Source organism: Callospermophilus lateralis, chromosome 7, assembly GCF_048772815.1.
Source record: "Callospermophilus lateralis isolate mCalLat2 chromosome 7, mCalLat2.hap1, whole genome shotgun sequence".
Classification (NCBI taxonomy): domain Eukaryota; kingdom Metazoa; phylum Chordata; class Mammalia; order Rodentia; family Sciuridae; genus Callospermophilus; species Callospermophilus lateralis.
The window spans coordinates 25,168,769-25,186,453 of record NC_135311.1 but is presented as its reverse complement, the minus strand read 5'-3'; the positions used below and the strand labels follow the sequence as shown (position 1 = coordinate 25,186,453).

Genomic DNA, 17,685 nt, shown 5'->3' with positions numbered 1-17,685 from the left:
AAGTCAGTGATGTACTAGGGAAAAATAAAAATCTCTTCAATTTTCCAATTTGCTTTTAAGGATATTGCTAGGGACAAAAAAACTTTAACCAGAATTAGTTACTGATTATATTTCCTCATTTATACAATCAACACAATTGTGGAGGGAGTGTGCTATTATAGTAGGAAAGAACAAGGACTTTAGGATGCATCTCACAGCAAAGAGCCAGACATACAAGCACAAACCACAAATGATTTCCCATCCATTTACATACAAAAGAAAAACAGGAAAACTAAAAGGAGGGATGTGATCAAAAAGGATAATCTGATCACTTAGCTAACATTCTAAAGAGTCATCGCAAAACCATTCTTTCCAAGTAAGAATCAGCTTTGGAATTGTAAGAGTACAATGTTTTCCCAAGCACTGAAGATTTTTAAAAATAGGGCTGGGGTTATAGCTCAGGTGGTAGAGCGTTTGCCTCACATGTGTGAGGAGGTACTGGGTTTGAGCCTCAGCACGACATAAAAATATAATATTGTGTTCATTAAATATTTTTTTAAAAATATTTTAATAGAAATTTTTAAATAGGTGTTTACATTTATCAAGCACTTGCTATTAACATAGCTATCACTTGTCAATTGATCTTTTTGACAAACCTAGGGGTGGGTACTAATTAACATTTTAAATAGGAAATACCCTGATGCTTAAGGAGGCCAAGTTACTTGGTTGAAGTGATGTAGCCTCCATTCGAACCCAAGCAGCTTACCTTTCGCCCAAGCAGGAGGCTGTGACTCCTTTTCCTAGCTATTGCTACCCTCCAGGAAAGTCAACACAAAGCAAATGGATGATGCCCTTCAGTTTTGGAGAAAGATATTCTACCCTCACCCATCCTATTACTTCTACCTGCTCACATGTGAATGAATTTGCCACTACAGTTCAGACTTAATTAGAAAAGGGTGACTGACTCTAAGATCAGGAGTGATATACTTGAACCTCACCCCACCCCCATCAACACCAGCCCAGATGCTTCCAAACTCTGAAGCAACTTGGCCTGATCACATTGGAGCAAGCCAGGCAAGTTTGGGATGTCACTTCTCATCAAGTACTGAAAGAGTGTTCATAGTTACACAAACTATCATTAACTTCTTTCTTCATGTCTTCTAGGCAAATGCCTGACTTGTTTGTTAAAGCAAGTCGTGTTGCAAAAGTGGAAATTTACTGTTAATCTTTCCTTACCTTTCCAAACAAAAGTGTGTGGTAGGAAGGAGGGGCCACACCTGCACTGATGAATGAATTTATCATGCTGAGAACCATCTGCTAGGGAAGGTAAAACCCAGACACAGGTTTTTCACACAAACATGTAACCAATTCCCAATTTATCAATTAAAATTCAATACAATAAAATGTGAGCTCATATAAAAATACCAAATGGTTAACAATTTTTCCTTTTTAAAATATAACTTTAATATTGACATGTACAACTATGATAGACATAAACTACTAAATTCAGACAACTTAATAAACCCAGAGGATTATTCATTGTGACTAACTCAGGGATAAAAAGAGCCCAAGTTTTCCAGTTTGTTTTACCATCATCCTTTCCCAAGTACTTTTTGTATAAAACTGTGCTAAGGTGATCTAAACTTTATTAAGAGACTTGCATGTAACCATGATAAATGGTCTGGTTTATGTTAGCATGATCTCCTATAATTATCAAATTTCTTTTTCTTTTCTTTTTTCATTTTTTTTTTTAAAGAGAGAGAGAGGCAGAGAGGGAGAGGGAGAGAGAAAGAACTTTAACATTTATTTTTCAGTTATTGGCGGACACAACATCTTTGTTTTGTACGTGGTGCTGAGGATCGAACCCGGGCCGCACGTCTGCCGGGCGAGTGCGCTACTGCTTGAGCCACATCCCCAGCCCTAATTGTCAAATTTCTAAGTAACTTTCCTGCTCCTTATTTCAGAGTGTACTCTTGGTCCGTGTCTCAGGCCTTTTAGATACTGCATCTACCTAGGAGGGTGGGGGGCAGTGAAAAGGAAAAGGTAGGAGGAGTCCTACGCACATATCTCTTTACCCACAGCAGCCACTAAAACCACTGAACTGAAATAAAAATTCATATGAAGTCGATCTTCAAATAAAGTAAGGGACAACAGAAAAGATCAGAAAGCTGGATGTTTCCAAGATTGACTTACAACAGAGAGATGATCAGCCAGTTGCTAACCAGGACCCTTAATCCTTAACTAGGAAGAGAAGACATGGAGCAGACCTGTGTTGAGTTTTCAACTTGGCTGTCACCAAAACTGATCTTGTATAAAACCCCTGGGTCAGGGTTTTAGCTCAGTGGTAGAGCATATGCTTAGCAGATGCAAGGCCCTAGGTTCAATTCCCAGCACCAGAAAACAAATCCTTAAAACCTACCTCTTTAGTGCAAAAAAATAAATAAGGGCTGGACAGGTGATAACAAGTACAGTTCCAGCTTTGAGACAGTAACTTTTGCTTTTGATTACAACAAATTCAGAACCCTTCGTTCTAGAATAGGGATAAATCTACAAAATATTCTCACTCCTGTAACAGGATTTAACTACTGAACATGAACAACTTAAATCTGGGATGGGGAGCAGGGATAATCCTCTAAGGCTTGCTTTATTATTTTTTTCCACTTCTATTACTTACAATTCCTCAATAGTTGTCTTCATTTTTATAGAAGGGAAAAGAGGTACACGGAGGTTAAACATGGGTTTAGTGTCCAAACAGGCTCAGTCTGCCAATACTCTCAGCAGGCTTCTTCCCTCAAATTCCTTCCTCTCTGCCATAACACTCATACAAAGGGAGTTTCTCATTGCGTCCTTAATGCTAACTGCTCTGGATGCTCAATTTAGGAGAGGAGGTTTCAAATTCCCCTCCTGCTTGTCTTAAAGCAAAGAGGAAAGGTGAAAAATCAACACAAAATAAGCTATATACACAAAATTAAGGCACATAAACTGGGTGGTTTAATATTAGCAAAGGCCAAACTGAAACTTGATAATGAAAATGAAGACACAGCAATATTTTCTTCAACAAAATAAACATTTGGAGGAAGAAATATTTTCTAAAAATAAAATAAATGTTTTATTTGCAAAAGCCAGTCTCTTATACAAGGTTTTGAATCTATACTTTCACTTATCAATTACAGTGGTATTTTAAATGCATTGAATAATTCACTGAATATATTTGTCTTTCTGCCTTAATTTAGAAGATACTAGGTTAAAAAATAAAAAATATTTAGTTCCAATCTGTCCACCTCCCCTCCTACCCTTATACCAGAACCATTCTCCACATTTCAGGTAAGTAAAAAGGGTCACAAAACTTGAGTTTCATGTGGATATAAGAATGTGCCCAATAATTCTAAGCATGTCATAATTTTCTTCTTAAGCCCACTCAGAAAAAGAGGATTTACTGAAACTAAGCATACTTTACAACTTCCCTCCCCATCTTTATAGGTTTGCCTGGTTCCAAATTTTTCTGGCCCCCTTGAATTCGCAAACACTGAAAAAAATGTAAAACAAAACATGACATACAAACATTTATCTATACTGAATAACACAGCCCTAACTAGAAGCAAATATAAACTGAATCACCAAAAATCAAAGGGGAAAAATTCCAGGTGACTGTAGGGGGACAGCTCAGTGGTGGGGCATATGCTTAGCATTCTTGAAAGCCCTGGGTTTAATCCCCAGGACCACCTAGACAAAAACAAGAAAGCAGCAACCAACAACACAACAAAGCCAACAGACACAAAGATTCCAATAGTCTCATAGTATAACTGAGGTTTTAGAAAAACCAAAGGTGAATATAGCTGATGCTTAAACTATCTGTCTATATTTAATTACATGTGTTGCATTTATTTAGGAGCCATGACTATAAAGTTTTCTAGACTTTAATACTTTTAAAGTGAGAAAAATAATACCCAGTGACTTCAAAAAAGACAATGATCTATAACCACTCAAAATGTTTTTGAATAGGGGAGAACAGTAATTTAGTGAAAAACACCAACAAACAAAAGGAACAACAACAACAAAAAAAAAAACCCACTTAGTTTCTAATAAGAATCCTGGAAAAGGTACCCAAGAGATGTTGACAAATACTATGTGGCTAGGACTGTCAAGATGTTTCTCAAGTTTTATGCTTTAAATTTTCTAAACATATAGCTAACAGGCACATACATATGCCAGGCAACTACTGATGCTAGAAAAATATTTTAGTCAGCATTTTATAAAACCTCCAACTTCGAACCAACATTTCTGTTCATAAGTGTTCCAATAACAATGTCTGACAATACATTACAAATAACAATGAAGCAAAATTAAGTTTCAGAGTTGCCTCAAACAAGTTAGTTGTTATTTCCTTTTAATGTGACACTTAAAATAGATGAATTCAGCAGAATGGTTTAAAAAGTTAAGGCTCTCTAAAGAGTTCTAAAGACTAAAACTTAAGGCACATGTTATAATCTTTTTGACACTATTAAAAGCTAAGATTAAAATAAAACAAGACGAAAAAACACTACTTCTTTCCACATACTTTGCCAACCACTCCCTCCCCAAAGCATATGATATTTTCAATTCAGGCTATTGGTAAGGAGTGAAACAAAAACTCCATCATGAACACTGGTATGTTTTCCACACAAATGTTCACTGTCTGTATTGAGCACCACTGATAGACTACAGGCCAGTAGAGTATTTTCAGAAGTCTTGGGTCACCAACTGCTCCATTTACACTCCAGCCTCTTTGGTTCAGACTGGACTCTCTTCCTCTTTGGGGTCTCCTGTGCGTTTTGGCTTTGGAGATTCTGCTGCTTTAGTAACTTCTTTTGGATTATCACCAACATCCATTCTGGTCTCCTCCTCTTTACCTTCCTTTTTCTGCTTCTCATCTGATTTCTGTTCTTTTGCCAAAAGTCGATAATTGATTCCCATGCCAATGAAGAGATAGATACCAGCAAAAATTAGGATCACACCACATGACCAGTATGTGTATTTGTAGTCTCCATACAAGTCATTGAGACGACCTAGAGAGATAAAAAAGAAAGAAAGCAATATGGGTAAAAATGAACAGGGATACCCTTTCCCAAACAAAGTATTAAGGATCCTGTCAGAAAAAAAAAGATGTTGATCCAATCTTCTACAAGCCCACAAATGACAAATCAGTATAAAAAGGAATTTCTAAAAATTATCTATTTAGAGTCGCCTTGTATATTGTTATTTTGGGCAACTTGAAAAATCATTAATTCTCGGGCAAATTTGAGTTAGCAAAGACCTGGAGATCAATCTGCAATCAAACCCCTCAATACATAATGGAAAAAGTGTTGCTCAGAAGAGGTCTGGGACTCTTGTCTGAGGACACAAAGCTATTCCAGTTACAAGAGGCCAATGCTCTTTCTCTAGCTGAATTTCCCAAAGAGCGTCCTGTGAACACTTGCCCTGTGCTGGTAACTAAACTAACAGCAATACTTAGCCACCATTCTAAGCACTTCATTTTGACAGGCACATTCCATGGTCATCCTCATTGTGTAGATACAAAAACTGAAGTACAGAGACATAAGTAACTTATCCAAGGTCATAAAACTAATAAATGCAATCATTTGGCTTTAATCTGGGAATTCTGACTCCTGGGTCTATTGTGCAAAAGTGAGTCAAATGTTTCAAAGGTCAAAAGAATTTGGGGTGGCATATCCCTTCCTTTTATCTTCAAGGCTTTGTGAAGTCTGATAGTAAAGAAATCCATTTAACTTGGTGTTTCTACAGGAGGACCAGTTAGGATTTTACCATTAGGATCAGGAGGAATAGGAAACAGGAGTTTGGGAAGAGATTGGAGGAAGAGAGCCTTATGAAAAGACAATTGTAGCCAGGCATGGCGGCATAATCCCAGCCAAGTGGGAACAGAGATAGGATTGCAAGTTCAATACTAGCCTCAGCAACTTAGCAAGTCCTTGTCTCAAAAATAAATAAATAAAGATGACCGGGGATGTGATTTAGTGGTAAAGCATCCTTGATTCAATCCCCATTATCAAAGAAAAAACCCAAAATGATAGCTGTCGACTTTTGTTCACTCCCCAAAACGAAACTCCAAAAGTATGTATCATATCCAAAAGAGGTTCAAATTACTTTCTTACTTTGTGTTATCTATGGAGCTATTAATTTATAAGATGAAGTATTTAGTAACCTCAGGGAATAGTTCCCAAATTACACACTGACTTACAAGCTATATAATCTTGGCCAAATTATTTTACATTTTCAAGCTTCTATTTCTTCACTTATGAAATGGGGATTAAAATAGTCCTACCTCACAGCCTTGTGAGATGCAACAGATACATACAACTTTAGTGTTGGTACCACTGTAAACTTACACAACAGCTATTATTACATTATTTCTACTGGAATAAATTCCAGCATTAAAATAAAATTCCCTGAGGGCTGGGGATATAGCTCAGTTGGTAGAGTGCTTGCCTCCCATGTACAAGGCCCTGGGTTCAATCCTCAGCACCACAAATAAATAAGTAAGTAAGTAAATAAGTAAAATTCCTGGAGCCGAGAATGGTGGTGCATGCCTATAACTCCAGCTAAAGCAGGAGGATTACAAATTCAAGCCCACCCTTGGCAACTTAGATCCTGTCTCAAATAAAAAGGGGTAGAGATGTAACTGAGCACCCCTGGGTTCAATCCCAAGTACAAAACACAAAACAACAACAAAAATCTCCAAAGTACTTTTAAAGGTGGAATCGTTCTCCTACAAAGAATGTGTTGTTAGTTTTAGTGATAGAAAATTTTTAAAATATTGTCTTTTAAGATATCTGATCCTGCTCCCACAATCCTTCATGCCCTTCCTTTCCATCTTGGGCCTGGCAGAATGGCTCCCACAAAGAAGGGTAGCAAGAGGAGGGGCTGTTCTGCTATCAATGAGGTCGTGACCTGGGAATACACCACCCACATTCACAACATCTGGAAATCTGCCATGATGAAGGAAATGGGAACTCCAGATACGCGCACTGATACTAGGCTCAAAGCTGCCTGGGCTAGAGGAACAAGGAATGTCCCATATCACATTCAAGTGCAATCATCCAGAAAACATAATGAGGACGAAGATTCACCAAACAAGCTCGATACTCTGGTAACCCACGTCCCTATTACCTTGTTCAAAAATCTAGTCAATGTGGATAAAAACTGTAAAACAACAACAACAAAAAAAAACCCTGATCTTCTTGTACAGCTGATGGTTCCATTTTATTTGACTCTGTATATCAGCAATCATGCTTTGTCAAGTTGTGTGCCAGCACTGAGAGCACAGAAATAAGAAACACCTGCTCTTTGTCAAACAGCTCACTAATGTTTTCTATCACTGTCCCAATACTGTACACCTATATTTTGAATTTCTTTTTCAGTTGTAAATGGACATGATAACTTTATTTATTTTTATGTGGTGCTGAGGATTTAACCCAGTGCCTCACATGTTGTTGTTTTTGGATAGCAGAATCATAGAGGTAGGAAAACATACTATACCTAACATTGGTGGCCCCAGGAGGACAGGACAGCATTCCACAATGGTCACCAATCCCACAGCGCTGGAGAACCTCTGCGGTCCAACGAGGTCCATCAGTGTTTCAAACAATACAGAGCTGAGCCACCCAAAGGCAAATCCAAAGAATCCCGCATAGATACAGAACCCAACGTAGGTGCTGGCGGATAAAGGTGCTAACAAATGACATGCTCCATTTGCAATAACAGAAGCAGCAAAGAAATATTGGACTCGCGGTCTTATCCACTTTGTGTTGGCTACCAGTCCCATGGAAGGTCTGGCTACCATGTCAACAAAAGCCAGAATGGAAAGAAGGAAGGCTGACTTCTCACTAGAATAGTGCTTACTCTTGCCATAATTACTAAGAAAAACCAAAGGTGTAAAGAGTCCAAAAAACATGATCACATTTCCAGAGAGATACAGCAAAAAGCCTCTGTGTGTGAATAGGGACAAGTCCAGGAATTGGTTAATTTTTTGAATATGTGAACGTTTTTCCTTTTTGCGGTTTCCTCCAATAAGATCTGTATTTGCATCGCCTACATTCTTTGCATCAGATTTTCCAGCTTCTTGAAGGGATTCTTTGGATCTAACATTTTCTTTCTTTGTTGGCTTTGGCCCTATGGGTCGCATCAAGGATCCAGCTACACAGCAATTTAATAGGAGGCCCCCAAGAATTAGGAAGCTTCCTCTCCAGCCAAAGATACCAAAGAAAGCCTGATTGAGGGGGGCCAGAGTAGAGAGGAACACAGGGCTGCCGGCCATAGCCAGTCCATTTGCCAATGGTCTCTTCTTGTAGAAATACTTGCCAATCATGGTCAAAGCAGGATTCAAGTTGAAAGCAAGCCCAAGACCTAAGGGAAAGGGGCAAAATTAACTTTTATAAATATCAGAAATATCTCCAATATTACTTAACCAGACAAAGAAACTAAAATAGGAGGTATAATAGAAAGGGACAAAAGAGTCTCATTATTGGCTACACTCTATAGTGGTTTAAAGTGTGAATTCAAAAGTAAACTACAGAATTCAAATCTCAGCATCACTACTTACTGGCTGTGCAACAGCCCGAACAACGAGTAATACTATTTCAAAATAAAAAATAAGCGGGGCATGGTGGTGCACACCTGTAATCCTAGTGGCTGGGAGGCTGAGGCAGGAGAATTGTGATTTCAAAGCCAGGCTCAGCAAAAGCAAGGTGCTAAGCAACTAAGGGAGATCCTGCCTCTAAATAAAATACAAATTAGGGATGGGGATGTGACTCAGTGGTTGAGTGCCCCGAGTTCAATATCCAGTACAAAAAATAAAAATGGCTAGGAATGTAGCTCAATACCCAGTACTTCAGGAAAGCACTCAACTACTGAGCTACATTCCCAGTCCCATTATTCTTATATCAGTAAGAAAATGAATTTATAACAGTTGTCAAAAAACATGTTAAAAAATTATACTCAAAAGACCTAGACACAAAATGAAAAAACATTTTCCAGATTACCCCTTACTTTCCTAATATGCACAGACAAATTACAATCTGAAGGTACTCATTACCTATTGAATTAGAAATGATGAAACAAACAAACAACAACAAAAAAGGATACCCCATTGTTGGCAAGTACATCCTTTCTCATATTGTGGCAGGACTCTTATTCACCCTTTTCTGGAGGACAATTTAGCATATTTATTTAAATATGTATTTAAATAACACACAAAGAAGGAAGGGAATGTAGCTCAGTGGTAAAATGTTTGCCCAGCATGCACAAGATACCCAGCAAAAGAAAACAAAAAGACAAAATAAAAGAGAAAGTAAAAGACACACTGCAGTTTCCCTTAAAAATCCTTAATAGGAAGGCATGGTGACACACGCCTGTGATCCCAGCATTCTGGAAGGCTTGAGGCAGGAGGCTCATGAAGTTCAAGGCCAGTTTCAGCAACTTAATGGGGCCCTAAGCAATTTAGTGAGACACTGCTTCAAAATTTTTAAAAAAGTGGGGACGGGGTGTGTGTGTGTGTGTGTGTGTGCGCGCGCACACGCGCGCCTGGGGATGTGGCTCAGTGGTTAAGCACTTCTGGGGGTTCAATCCCCAGTAACAAACAAACAAAAAACCAATCCTTTAATAATCAACAACGAAGAGATTAGTTAAATAAAATTATGTCTATTCAATGGAATAATACATTAAATTTGTTACGTATCAGAATACTTATTGACAGGACAAAATATTCATGATACATTGCTAAGTGAAAAAGAACTGGGTATGGGGATGGGGTTGTGGCTCAGTGGTAGAGCGCTCGCCTAGCACTCGTGAGACGCTGGGTTCGACCCTTAGCACCACGTAAAAAAAGAAAAGAAAGGTATTGTGTCCTACTTCAACTAAAAACAAAAAACAAAACAAACAAAAAAAGAAATCCAAACTGGTGATGAAACCTACAAAATTTAATTTTTTGGTATTAAAAAGAGGTTGGGTTTGTACACATAAAAGTATGGAAGCACAAACAAAATGCTAATAGTAATATTTTTTGGATTGAGACATAATGTGCAATCTTTATTCACTATACTCAGTGGTTCATAAACTTACTTTGGTGACTAATAAAAAGGAGGGGGGAATTATTGTTTCTCTTACTCTTCCGAAGTATTACGTGAACATTGTTATAATTCCTGCTTTTTGTCTAAAATACTGTTCTATTCCAATAAGGGTCTATTCTCCTTGGGAAGAAGAGGTAAGGAGAGAGATTAACCAATGACCACCCTTCAACAGAATATGCAAGGGCACATAACCCTAACCCTAACCACTGTGTAATTTTAAGAAGGGATGGAATCACCACTCAAGTCAATGGACAAAGAATAAACGCCTATTATATGCAAGCAATTTATTTAAAATGTTTGCTTTTCTAGTACAACATGAATCATTTCTCTAAGGAAAGAAACTGTCATTCAAGAGATCTGAAAGTTGAATGCAAATGAGTACTAAACAACCAGCAAAAAATTAACACTCAAAAAAATGAATAATACTTCACCTCCAATGACACCAATACACAAGTAAAGTTCCGATACAGTGTTACAGAAAGAAGCTGCAATCAAGCCACAGCCAGACAAGCAGCCACCAATAATCATGACTGGACGACTGCCGTATTTATTCACCAGGATACTGCTGATGGGACCTGGGAAAGAACAAAAAATTTAATATATAGGAACCATATTCCCTCATATCTACATAAGGCATGAATAACAATAAAGAACAAGTCCTCTAAAATGGCAATGATAAGAATCTTTCTATTATTATCTGCGAGTCATATATATGTGTGCTAGAAAATAAAGACATTTCAAGATTTACTAAAATACAAAAGATCCCAGTCCATCATTAATTTTTTTTCTTTTAAGGCATTGGGAATACCTTGTTAACGAATGTTCACAGGGAACTTGATGCATGCAGGATGATCAACCTATGCATAGTAAGTTTGCTCTAGTTTCAATTTTTGGACAGGCATTCTGATATGATGAGATGTAAGAACACATCTGAGTAGGTTTCTAATTTTAGTGCATTATATATACATTACAACCAATGTGGCTTGTGACACAAAGAAAAAAAACAGACAATAATACATAATAATTTTTTTTAAGTTTAAGTTTTCCAAGTAGGTCATTAAAAAAAAAAAATTCTCAGTTACATCTAGATGTCTCAGGTATTGAACTGAATACATCTTTTATTTTTCAATTACTATGTTTCAATACTGTGAAAAAAAGCTTGCAGAAGATCAAGTTAGATAATAATCAATTTTATAAAAGTAGTTGTAACGAGACTCCAAAACAAAAAAGGGCCAGGTGTGGTGTTATGCACCTATAATACTGCAGCTCAGAAGGCTAAGGCAGGAGAATGTCGACTTCAAAGCCAACCTCAGCAACTTATGGAGGCCCTAAGCAGTTCAGTAAGAAAGCACCCACCCCTGGATTCACTCCTCAGTACCAAAAAAAGGCAGGGTATGAAATGAAAGGTTATTTGGGTAACCAGATTAAATTCTTAGCTAAACGTATGAAGACGGTTAGTTTTACTTGATTGGGAAAGAACCATATGAAAAATAATCAGAAAAAGAATTTTATGTATAAATTTTCAAATACAGAAAACATGGCCTCTCACTTGCTATGAGCAAGTACAATTTGCCCCCCAACTTTTTCCTTTCTTTGGTGGTTCTGGGGATCGAACTCAGAGGCACTCAACCACTGAGCCATATCACTGACCCTTTTTTGCATTTTATTTAGAGATAGGTTGCTTAGGGACTCACTAAAGTTGCTGAGGCTGGCTTTGAACTCAAAATCCTCTTTGCCTCAGCCTTTAGTTTTACTAAATAAATATAGTTTTATCCTTTTGAGATTCATTATCATGATGATTGGATTTTCACACCATTGTGTGAGATATGCCTCTTTCATCGGTCATGATGTTGGCACAGTACTTGTCTGATGTAGAGGGAAAACAAAAAAGGGGAGGAAAAAACTAACAACATTAGCAGATTTTTTTTTTTTACAAAATGGAGTAACATACATTGAATTTCATTTATTCATACTTATAAAACTACTTGTGTCATATGACATGCATATGGATTATGGAAATGATAACTAGGTTTACAGGACACATCAGTCTATCTGGTTAAGGTAGATGACTGCAAATGGAAAAGGCTCAATGCAATGCCTCAGTAGGAAAGAAGAAACAAGAAAAGAACAGATACTAGAACTTGCAAAGTCACAAAGCTAGTGAGAGCTGAGTTTCACATCTAACCTATCCCCACTATCCTACTACAGTACTCTGTAGTTCTGGAACAAAGTTATACTGCAGAAGACACAAACCACATTTCTATTAGCACAGCACATTCTGACCTTACTGTGTTTCTTTCTATACTTAGCTCCCCTAGAGGACAATATGTTTATTTTAAAAATCATAAACTGACTCTACATATTCAGAATATACACTGATAATATATGCTAGTATTATTATTCAGAGTTGCCACATGGTATACTAACATTAAAAGGACAGGCTCTGATCCAAGGGAATCCTAATTCAAATTATGGCTCCATCACTTTCTTCTCTTTGTTCCCCAGAGGTAGTGGTGGTAGTTGTTTTTATTATTAATTATTTGCAGTACTGGAGATTGAACCCCGGGCCTCACAACTTGAGGTTATTATGAATTTACCTTTTAGGGTTGTTGAAAAGAATAAAAACGAATTCACATGAAGTGTTTAGTAGGTCTTCTTCAACAAACATTGGTAGTAATAATGATAGCATTAGCGCACATGCTTATGCTTTTGTGCACTTGTTTGCACGTACTCTCTAATCATCTGATACAGACATATGTATGCATAATAATATGAGAGGGAATCAAAACTTTTGATTATCCTTGTGTCTCAGAGGACCAAGTCTAAGTAAGTGGCTGAGTCAAGGACTAGCTGCCCAAAAGGCTCCACCCAGAGTGTGCACAAAACAGTTTCCACTGATACCTTCTAAGTCACTGCTATAGTCTGAATGTTGGTGTCCCCTCAAACCTAAGGAAACCTAACTCCTATATTAAGATATAGGGCCTTTAAGAAATAATTAGGTCATGAGGGCAGAGCCTTATGAATGGAACCAGTGTCCTTGTAAAAGAGGCCTGAGGGTGCTTGTCTTCCCTTTTGTCATGGGAACATGCAGTTAGAGGTAACCATCCATGAGGAACAGACTCTTAACAGATACCTGAAAAGACTAACAGTCACTTAATGAAAATATCAGGTCCCAGGTAATTTGAAAATAATCTGAAGTTATAGTTTGCGTGAGACTGAAAAACTGAACACTGAAAGAATATTTGCAAAATGGTTCCATATAAATCAGTAATGAGATCTTTGTATAGTCAGAATTACAAAGATTAATATTGCTATACTGTTGAGTCTATGAGGTATAAGTTAATACTGTAAATTTTGCATTCAAAATTCCAAACCAGAGTATTAAGATATTCATTGTGAGACAGGTGAGGTGGTGCCTGTAATTCCAGCAGCTTGGGAGGTTGAGACAGGAGGATTAAGTTCAAAACCAGCCTCAGCAAAAGCGAGGTGCTAAGCAACTCAGTGAAACCCTGTCTCTAAATAAAATAAAATACAGCTGAAAATGTGGCTCAATGGTCGAGTGTTCCTGAGTTCAATTCCCCCACAAAAAGAAATTTATTGTGGTACTGAAAATATGTAAATTGAAGCTTTCATATTAAAAAAAGGAAGAACAAAAAGTAGGCAACCAAGATAATCTCCTAATAATACACTTATATTCTTAATAACTATCGGTACCTATCTCTTACCCAAAGCACTAAAAACAAGAGTATCACTCACAGCTGAAATCATACTACCATTTAGAGTGTAGTCTTAGTGCACAAGATAAAGGATTATGACAGGGCTGGGGTTGTAGCTCAGTGGTAAAGCACTTGCCTCTCATGTGAGAGGCACTGGGTTCAATTCTCAGCACCACATATAAATAAATAAATTTAAAAAAGGTCCATCAACAACTAAAAAAAAAAAAAAAAGGGATTATGACAGCTGTGAGATGAAAATTCTTAGGGGACATATCACTTAGAGAAACAACAACAAACCATTTAATAAAACTTCTGCCACATGATAGGCAATTTGTCCTTCAGAGTTATTTAAGGAATGATGGCCCTAATTAGCTATAATTAAAAATAGAAACCGGTGGTTTATAGGCCTATAAGACAAACTCAGAGAAGAAATGTGCTAGTTATCTCACTAACTGGGTGAGGACAAAGAAGGAACTGTTTCCCCTAAAGGAAAGTGTCACATGCAATTAGCACAAGTGACATCACTTACTTTTGATGCAAAATACAAGTGGCTCCCAAGCTCTTTGGTAGTTTAGAATTGCAACATGTGAACCTCTGATTTGTAATCAGCTTAAAGATACAATGAATACCTGGAATGCCTCTGGATAATACTTATGCCAATTTCTTCAAGTCATCATACTCAAAATCTGGTTAGAAACTCTGGCAGATTGGAGTTCAAAGCCTGTAAATTATAGGCGCTCAGAAACTACAAATGTCCAAATTCCAAAGTTTCTGAACTTAAAAAAAAAAAAAAAAAAAAGTACTACAATTTAGCCCTTAATTTCTTTTAAAATGTATGCGAAAGACTTAACAGGCCTATCTTAAAATTGTAAAAAGCAGAAAAAGCTACATGGTGAAAAAAATAGGTATTCCCACTCTTGTTCCTAGACACCCAGGTTATCTTCTTCCAAGGCAACCATTTTATCTATTTCTTCTGTGAAAATTTAATAATGCGTAATTTAATTATGATTTCTACTACATATTCTTGCTTCATAAGCTTATATTATTATCTCCAATCAGGACCAGTGTTCTTTATTATAACAAATAGCTCAGTGCTGAGTATACTCATGGAGTCCAGTAAGTACTAGTCCAATCTGCTACCAGTTTAGCAGCCAAAGGCTAAATTATTTGCAGGTTAAGTATAGAATCTTTTCACATGCTAGGCAAGCACTCTACCACTGAGACACATTCCCAGCTCCTAGAATCTTTATAATGGCTATTAAAGATTTAGATGTGAGTTTAATTGGAGGCAATAAATTGCTAACAATGACAAGATATAACAGAATTTTGTCTAAACAAAGAAACGACACACTGTCAATCCCAATAAACAAAAGCACTTGGCTCTAGAATTCTTGCTAACTAAGCAACTACATATTTTATTATGGTAGGTTTAACTTTTTTACATGTTTAACTGTGATTTGATGTCTCATAGTCAAGCAAACAGTATTTTAAATATTAAGTAAGCAATTTACTCTCTACATAGCTTTCATAATATGCCAAAGAAAACAGAAGGGAAAGAAATGATAAAAACTCAAGTTTAAAGTACAAATAAAATGCTTTTGGGATGCAAATCACAAGGAACAAGGGAAAGTTCTATTAGTTTTTTGATTTTTTAACATCATTAAAAGAGATTTTAACCGAGACTGAATTATTCTAACCAGGTTATTTTAGTTTAATTCTTCCAATATCACCTTTAAAAAATATGCTTACATTTCAATAGTCTAAAAAAAACAGCTGTGTACATATCATTTTTATGAAACCTTTTAAGCTCAATGATACTTGAATTGGGGCAGATCACAGCTGTTCACAATTTCTTTTCTTTTTTCTTTTTTTTTTAGAGAGAGAGTGAGAGAGAGAGAGAGAATTTTTTTTAATATTTATTTTTTTTTAGTTATCGGCGGACACAACATATTTGTTTGTACGTGGTGCTGAGAATCGAACCCGGGCCGCACGCATGCCAGGCGCGCGCGCGCTACCACTTGAGCCACATCCCCAGCCCACACAATTTCTTTTTTTTTTTTTTTTCACAATTTCTTATTTCTATTTCAGAAAACCATAGTGAAACAAATGGAGTAAGATTTGACATGTTATCAGAAATGAAAAACATGACTCTAAACACAAAACTTCAAGAAATAAGATTTCAAAACATCTTGAGACACTTTAGAAACTGGTTGCTTAATGAAAATTATAAAAAACAAGTTTTTATGCATACTTACCTCCGGCATACATGACGGCCAACATGATGGAAGATATCCACGATACTTCACTAGTGGTGGCATTGAATATATTTTCAATTTCTTTAAAGAAGACTGTAATGGATTTTGGAAATGCATAAGAGAAGCCGATAGAAATGAAAGCTCCAATTACCACTGCCCACCCCCAGCCTCCATCTGGGGGGGTATATCCAACTGGTCCTCCAACTGCTGGTGGCATTTTAGGTATAGATGAATTCCAAAATGCAGCTCAAATCCAAATATCTGAAGAATATAAAATTAAAATAGTATGTCAATAATAAAGTATCCTAAAAAAAAAAAAAAAACCCTTCTGTGCAGCAATAATATGTGTTTCACTCCTGGTACCTGGAATAGAGCCCTGTGTGTGGTAGCACACACCTGTAATCTGCGTAACTCAGGAGGCAAAACAGGAATACTGTAAGTTTGAGGCAAGCCTCAACAACTTAGTGAGACCTTATCTCAGAAGACTAAGGATGTGGCTCAGTGGTAAAGTGCACCTGGTTCAATCCCAGTAATAACAACAACGACAAACTTGAACCAAGTAGAACAGATTTCTGTCAAACAAAATCATGTTTGCTGGGTACAATGGCGCACGCCTGTAATCCCAGCAGCTCAGGAAGCAAAGGCAGTAGGATCGCAAGTTCAAAACCAGCCTCAGCCACGGGGTGGTGCCAAGCAATTCAGTGAGACTGTCTCTTGATAAAATATAAAATTGGGCTGGGTATGTGGCTCAGTGGTTGAGTGTCCCTGAATTCACTAGTACCCCCCCAAAAAAAAATCACATTTCATTTTAATTAAAATAAATGTGTTAAATTACACATCACTGTGATAACCATCTCATTTTTCTAGAACTAATTTGAACTTAGAACAGGGAGGGCAGGAATTTTTTGCCCATGCAAAATAAGTTCATGCTCCCTTCAATATTTCTGACCTAATCTTTTTGGATTTCTGTCATAGGACTCTCTAAAACAATGCCTTCTATAATTTTTCCTTCCTTTAGGGCCCTAGAGATTTTTATTGCATGGGGCAGTGAAACACAGTAAGATATGGGATGAGTAAGAGATATATATTTTTATTTTATATTCGGGGAAGGACCTTCGGATAAGGCAAGGCAGAAAAGCAGAAGACCTCAGGCATCCATTTTTAGAAAAAAATGATTTTCAGCTAAGATTCCATCTAAATCTAATTATCTGGGAAAGAATTCCCTTAAAAATATCACCTAGTTTAAAGATTAAAGATGCTTATTCTAGGGCTGGGGTTGTATGTAGCTCAGTGGTGGAGTGCTTACTTTGCATGTGTGAGGCACTGGGTTCAATCCTCACCACCATATAAAAATAAATAAATAAAATAATGGCATTGTGTCCATCTACAACTAAAAAAAATAAAAATTAAAAAAAAAAAGCATTTCACTTAGCTAGTATTTACAAGGTTTCCTAAAATTTCTACTGAATATAAAAAATATTATTTAACATTTCAATTCCACTAACAGAGGCAGCCTAGATTCTAAGATTATGTTAAACAGAATTCCTCTGGGCAGCAATTTTATGAGTTTTTTCTTATACATATAAACATGAAAAAAAGAGAACACTTGAAATT

At 36.9% G+C, this 17,685-nt stretch overlaps 1 protein-coding gene, 1 non-coding gene and 1 pseudogene across 2 annotated transcripts in view; 2 read left to right on the top strand and 1 right to left on the bottom strand.

The window, feature by feature from the left end:
• Window positions 1-1,411: 1,411 nt before the first annotated feature.
• Slc16a1 (solute carrier family 16 member 1) overlaps window positions 1,412-17,685 on the bottom strand; it is a 34,738-nt gene continuing 18,464 nt past the window's right edge. The window contains exons 2-5 of the mRNA XM_076862958.1: window positions 16,072-16,332; window positions 10,532-10,675; window positions 7,513-8,379; window positions 1,412-5,024 (exon numbers count right to left, since the gene is read on the bottom strand). Coding sequence (XP_076719073.1) covers window positions 4,750-5,024; window positions 7,513-8,379; window positions 10,532-10,675; window positions 16,072-16,288 — 1,503 coding nt within the window. The 5' untranslated portion in view covers window positions 16,289-16,332 and the 3' untranslated portion in view covers window positions 1,412-4,749. The remainder of the gene's footprint in view (window positions 5,025-7,512; window positions 8,380-10,531; window positions 10,676-16,071; window positions 16,333-17,685) is intronic.
• On the top strand, window positions 6,839-7,306 carry LOC143403385 (large ribosomal subunit protein eL31 pseudogene; annotated as a pseudogene).
• LOC143405377 (small nucleolar RNA U13) lies at window positions 11,872-11,972 on the top strand. The gene has a single exon (XR_013092078.1). It is a non-coding gene; the product is annotated as a small nucleolar RNA U13 (small nucleolar RNA).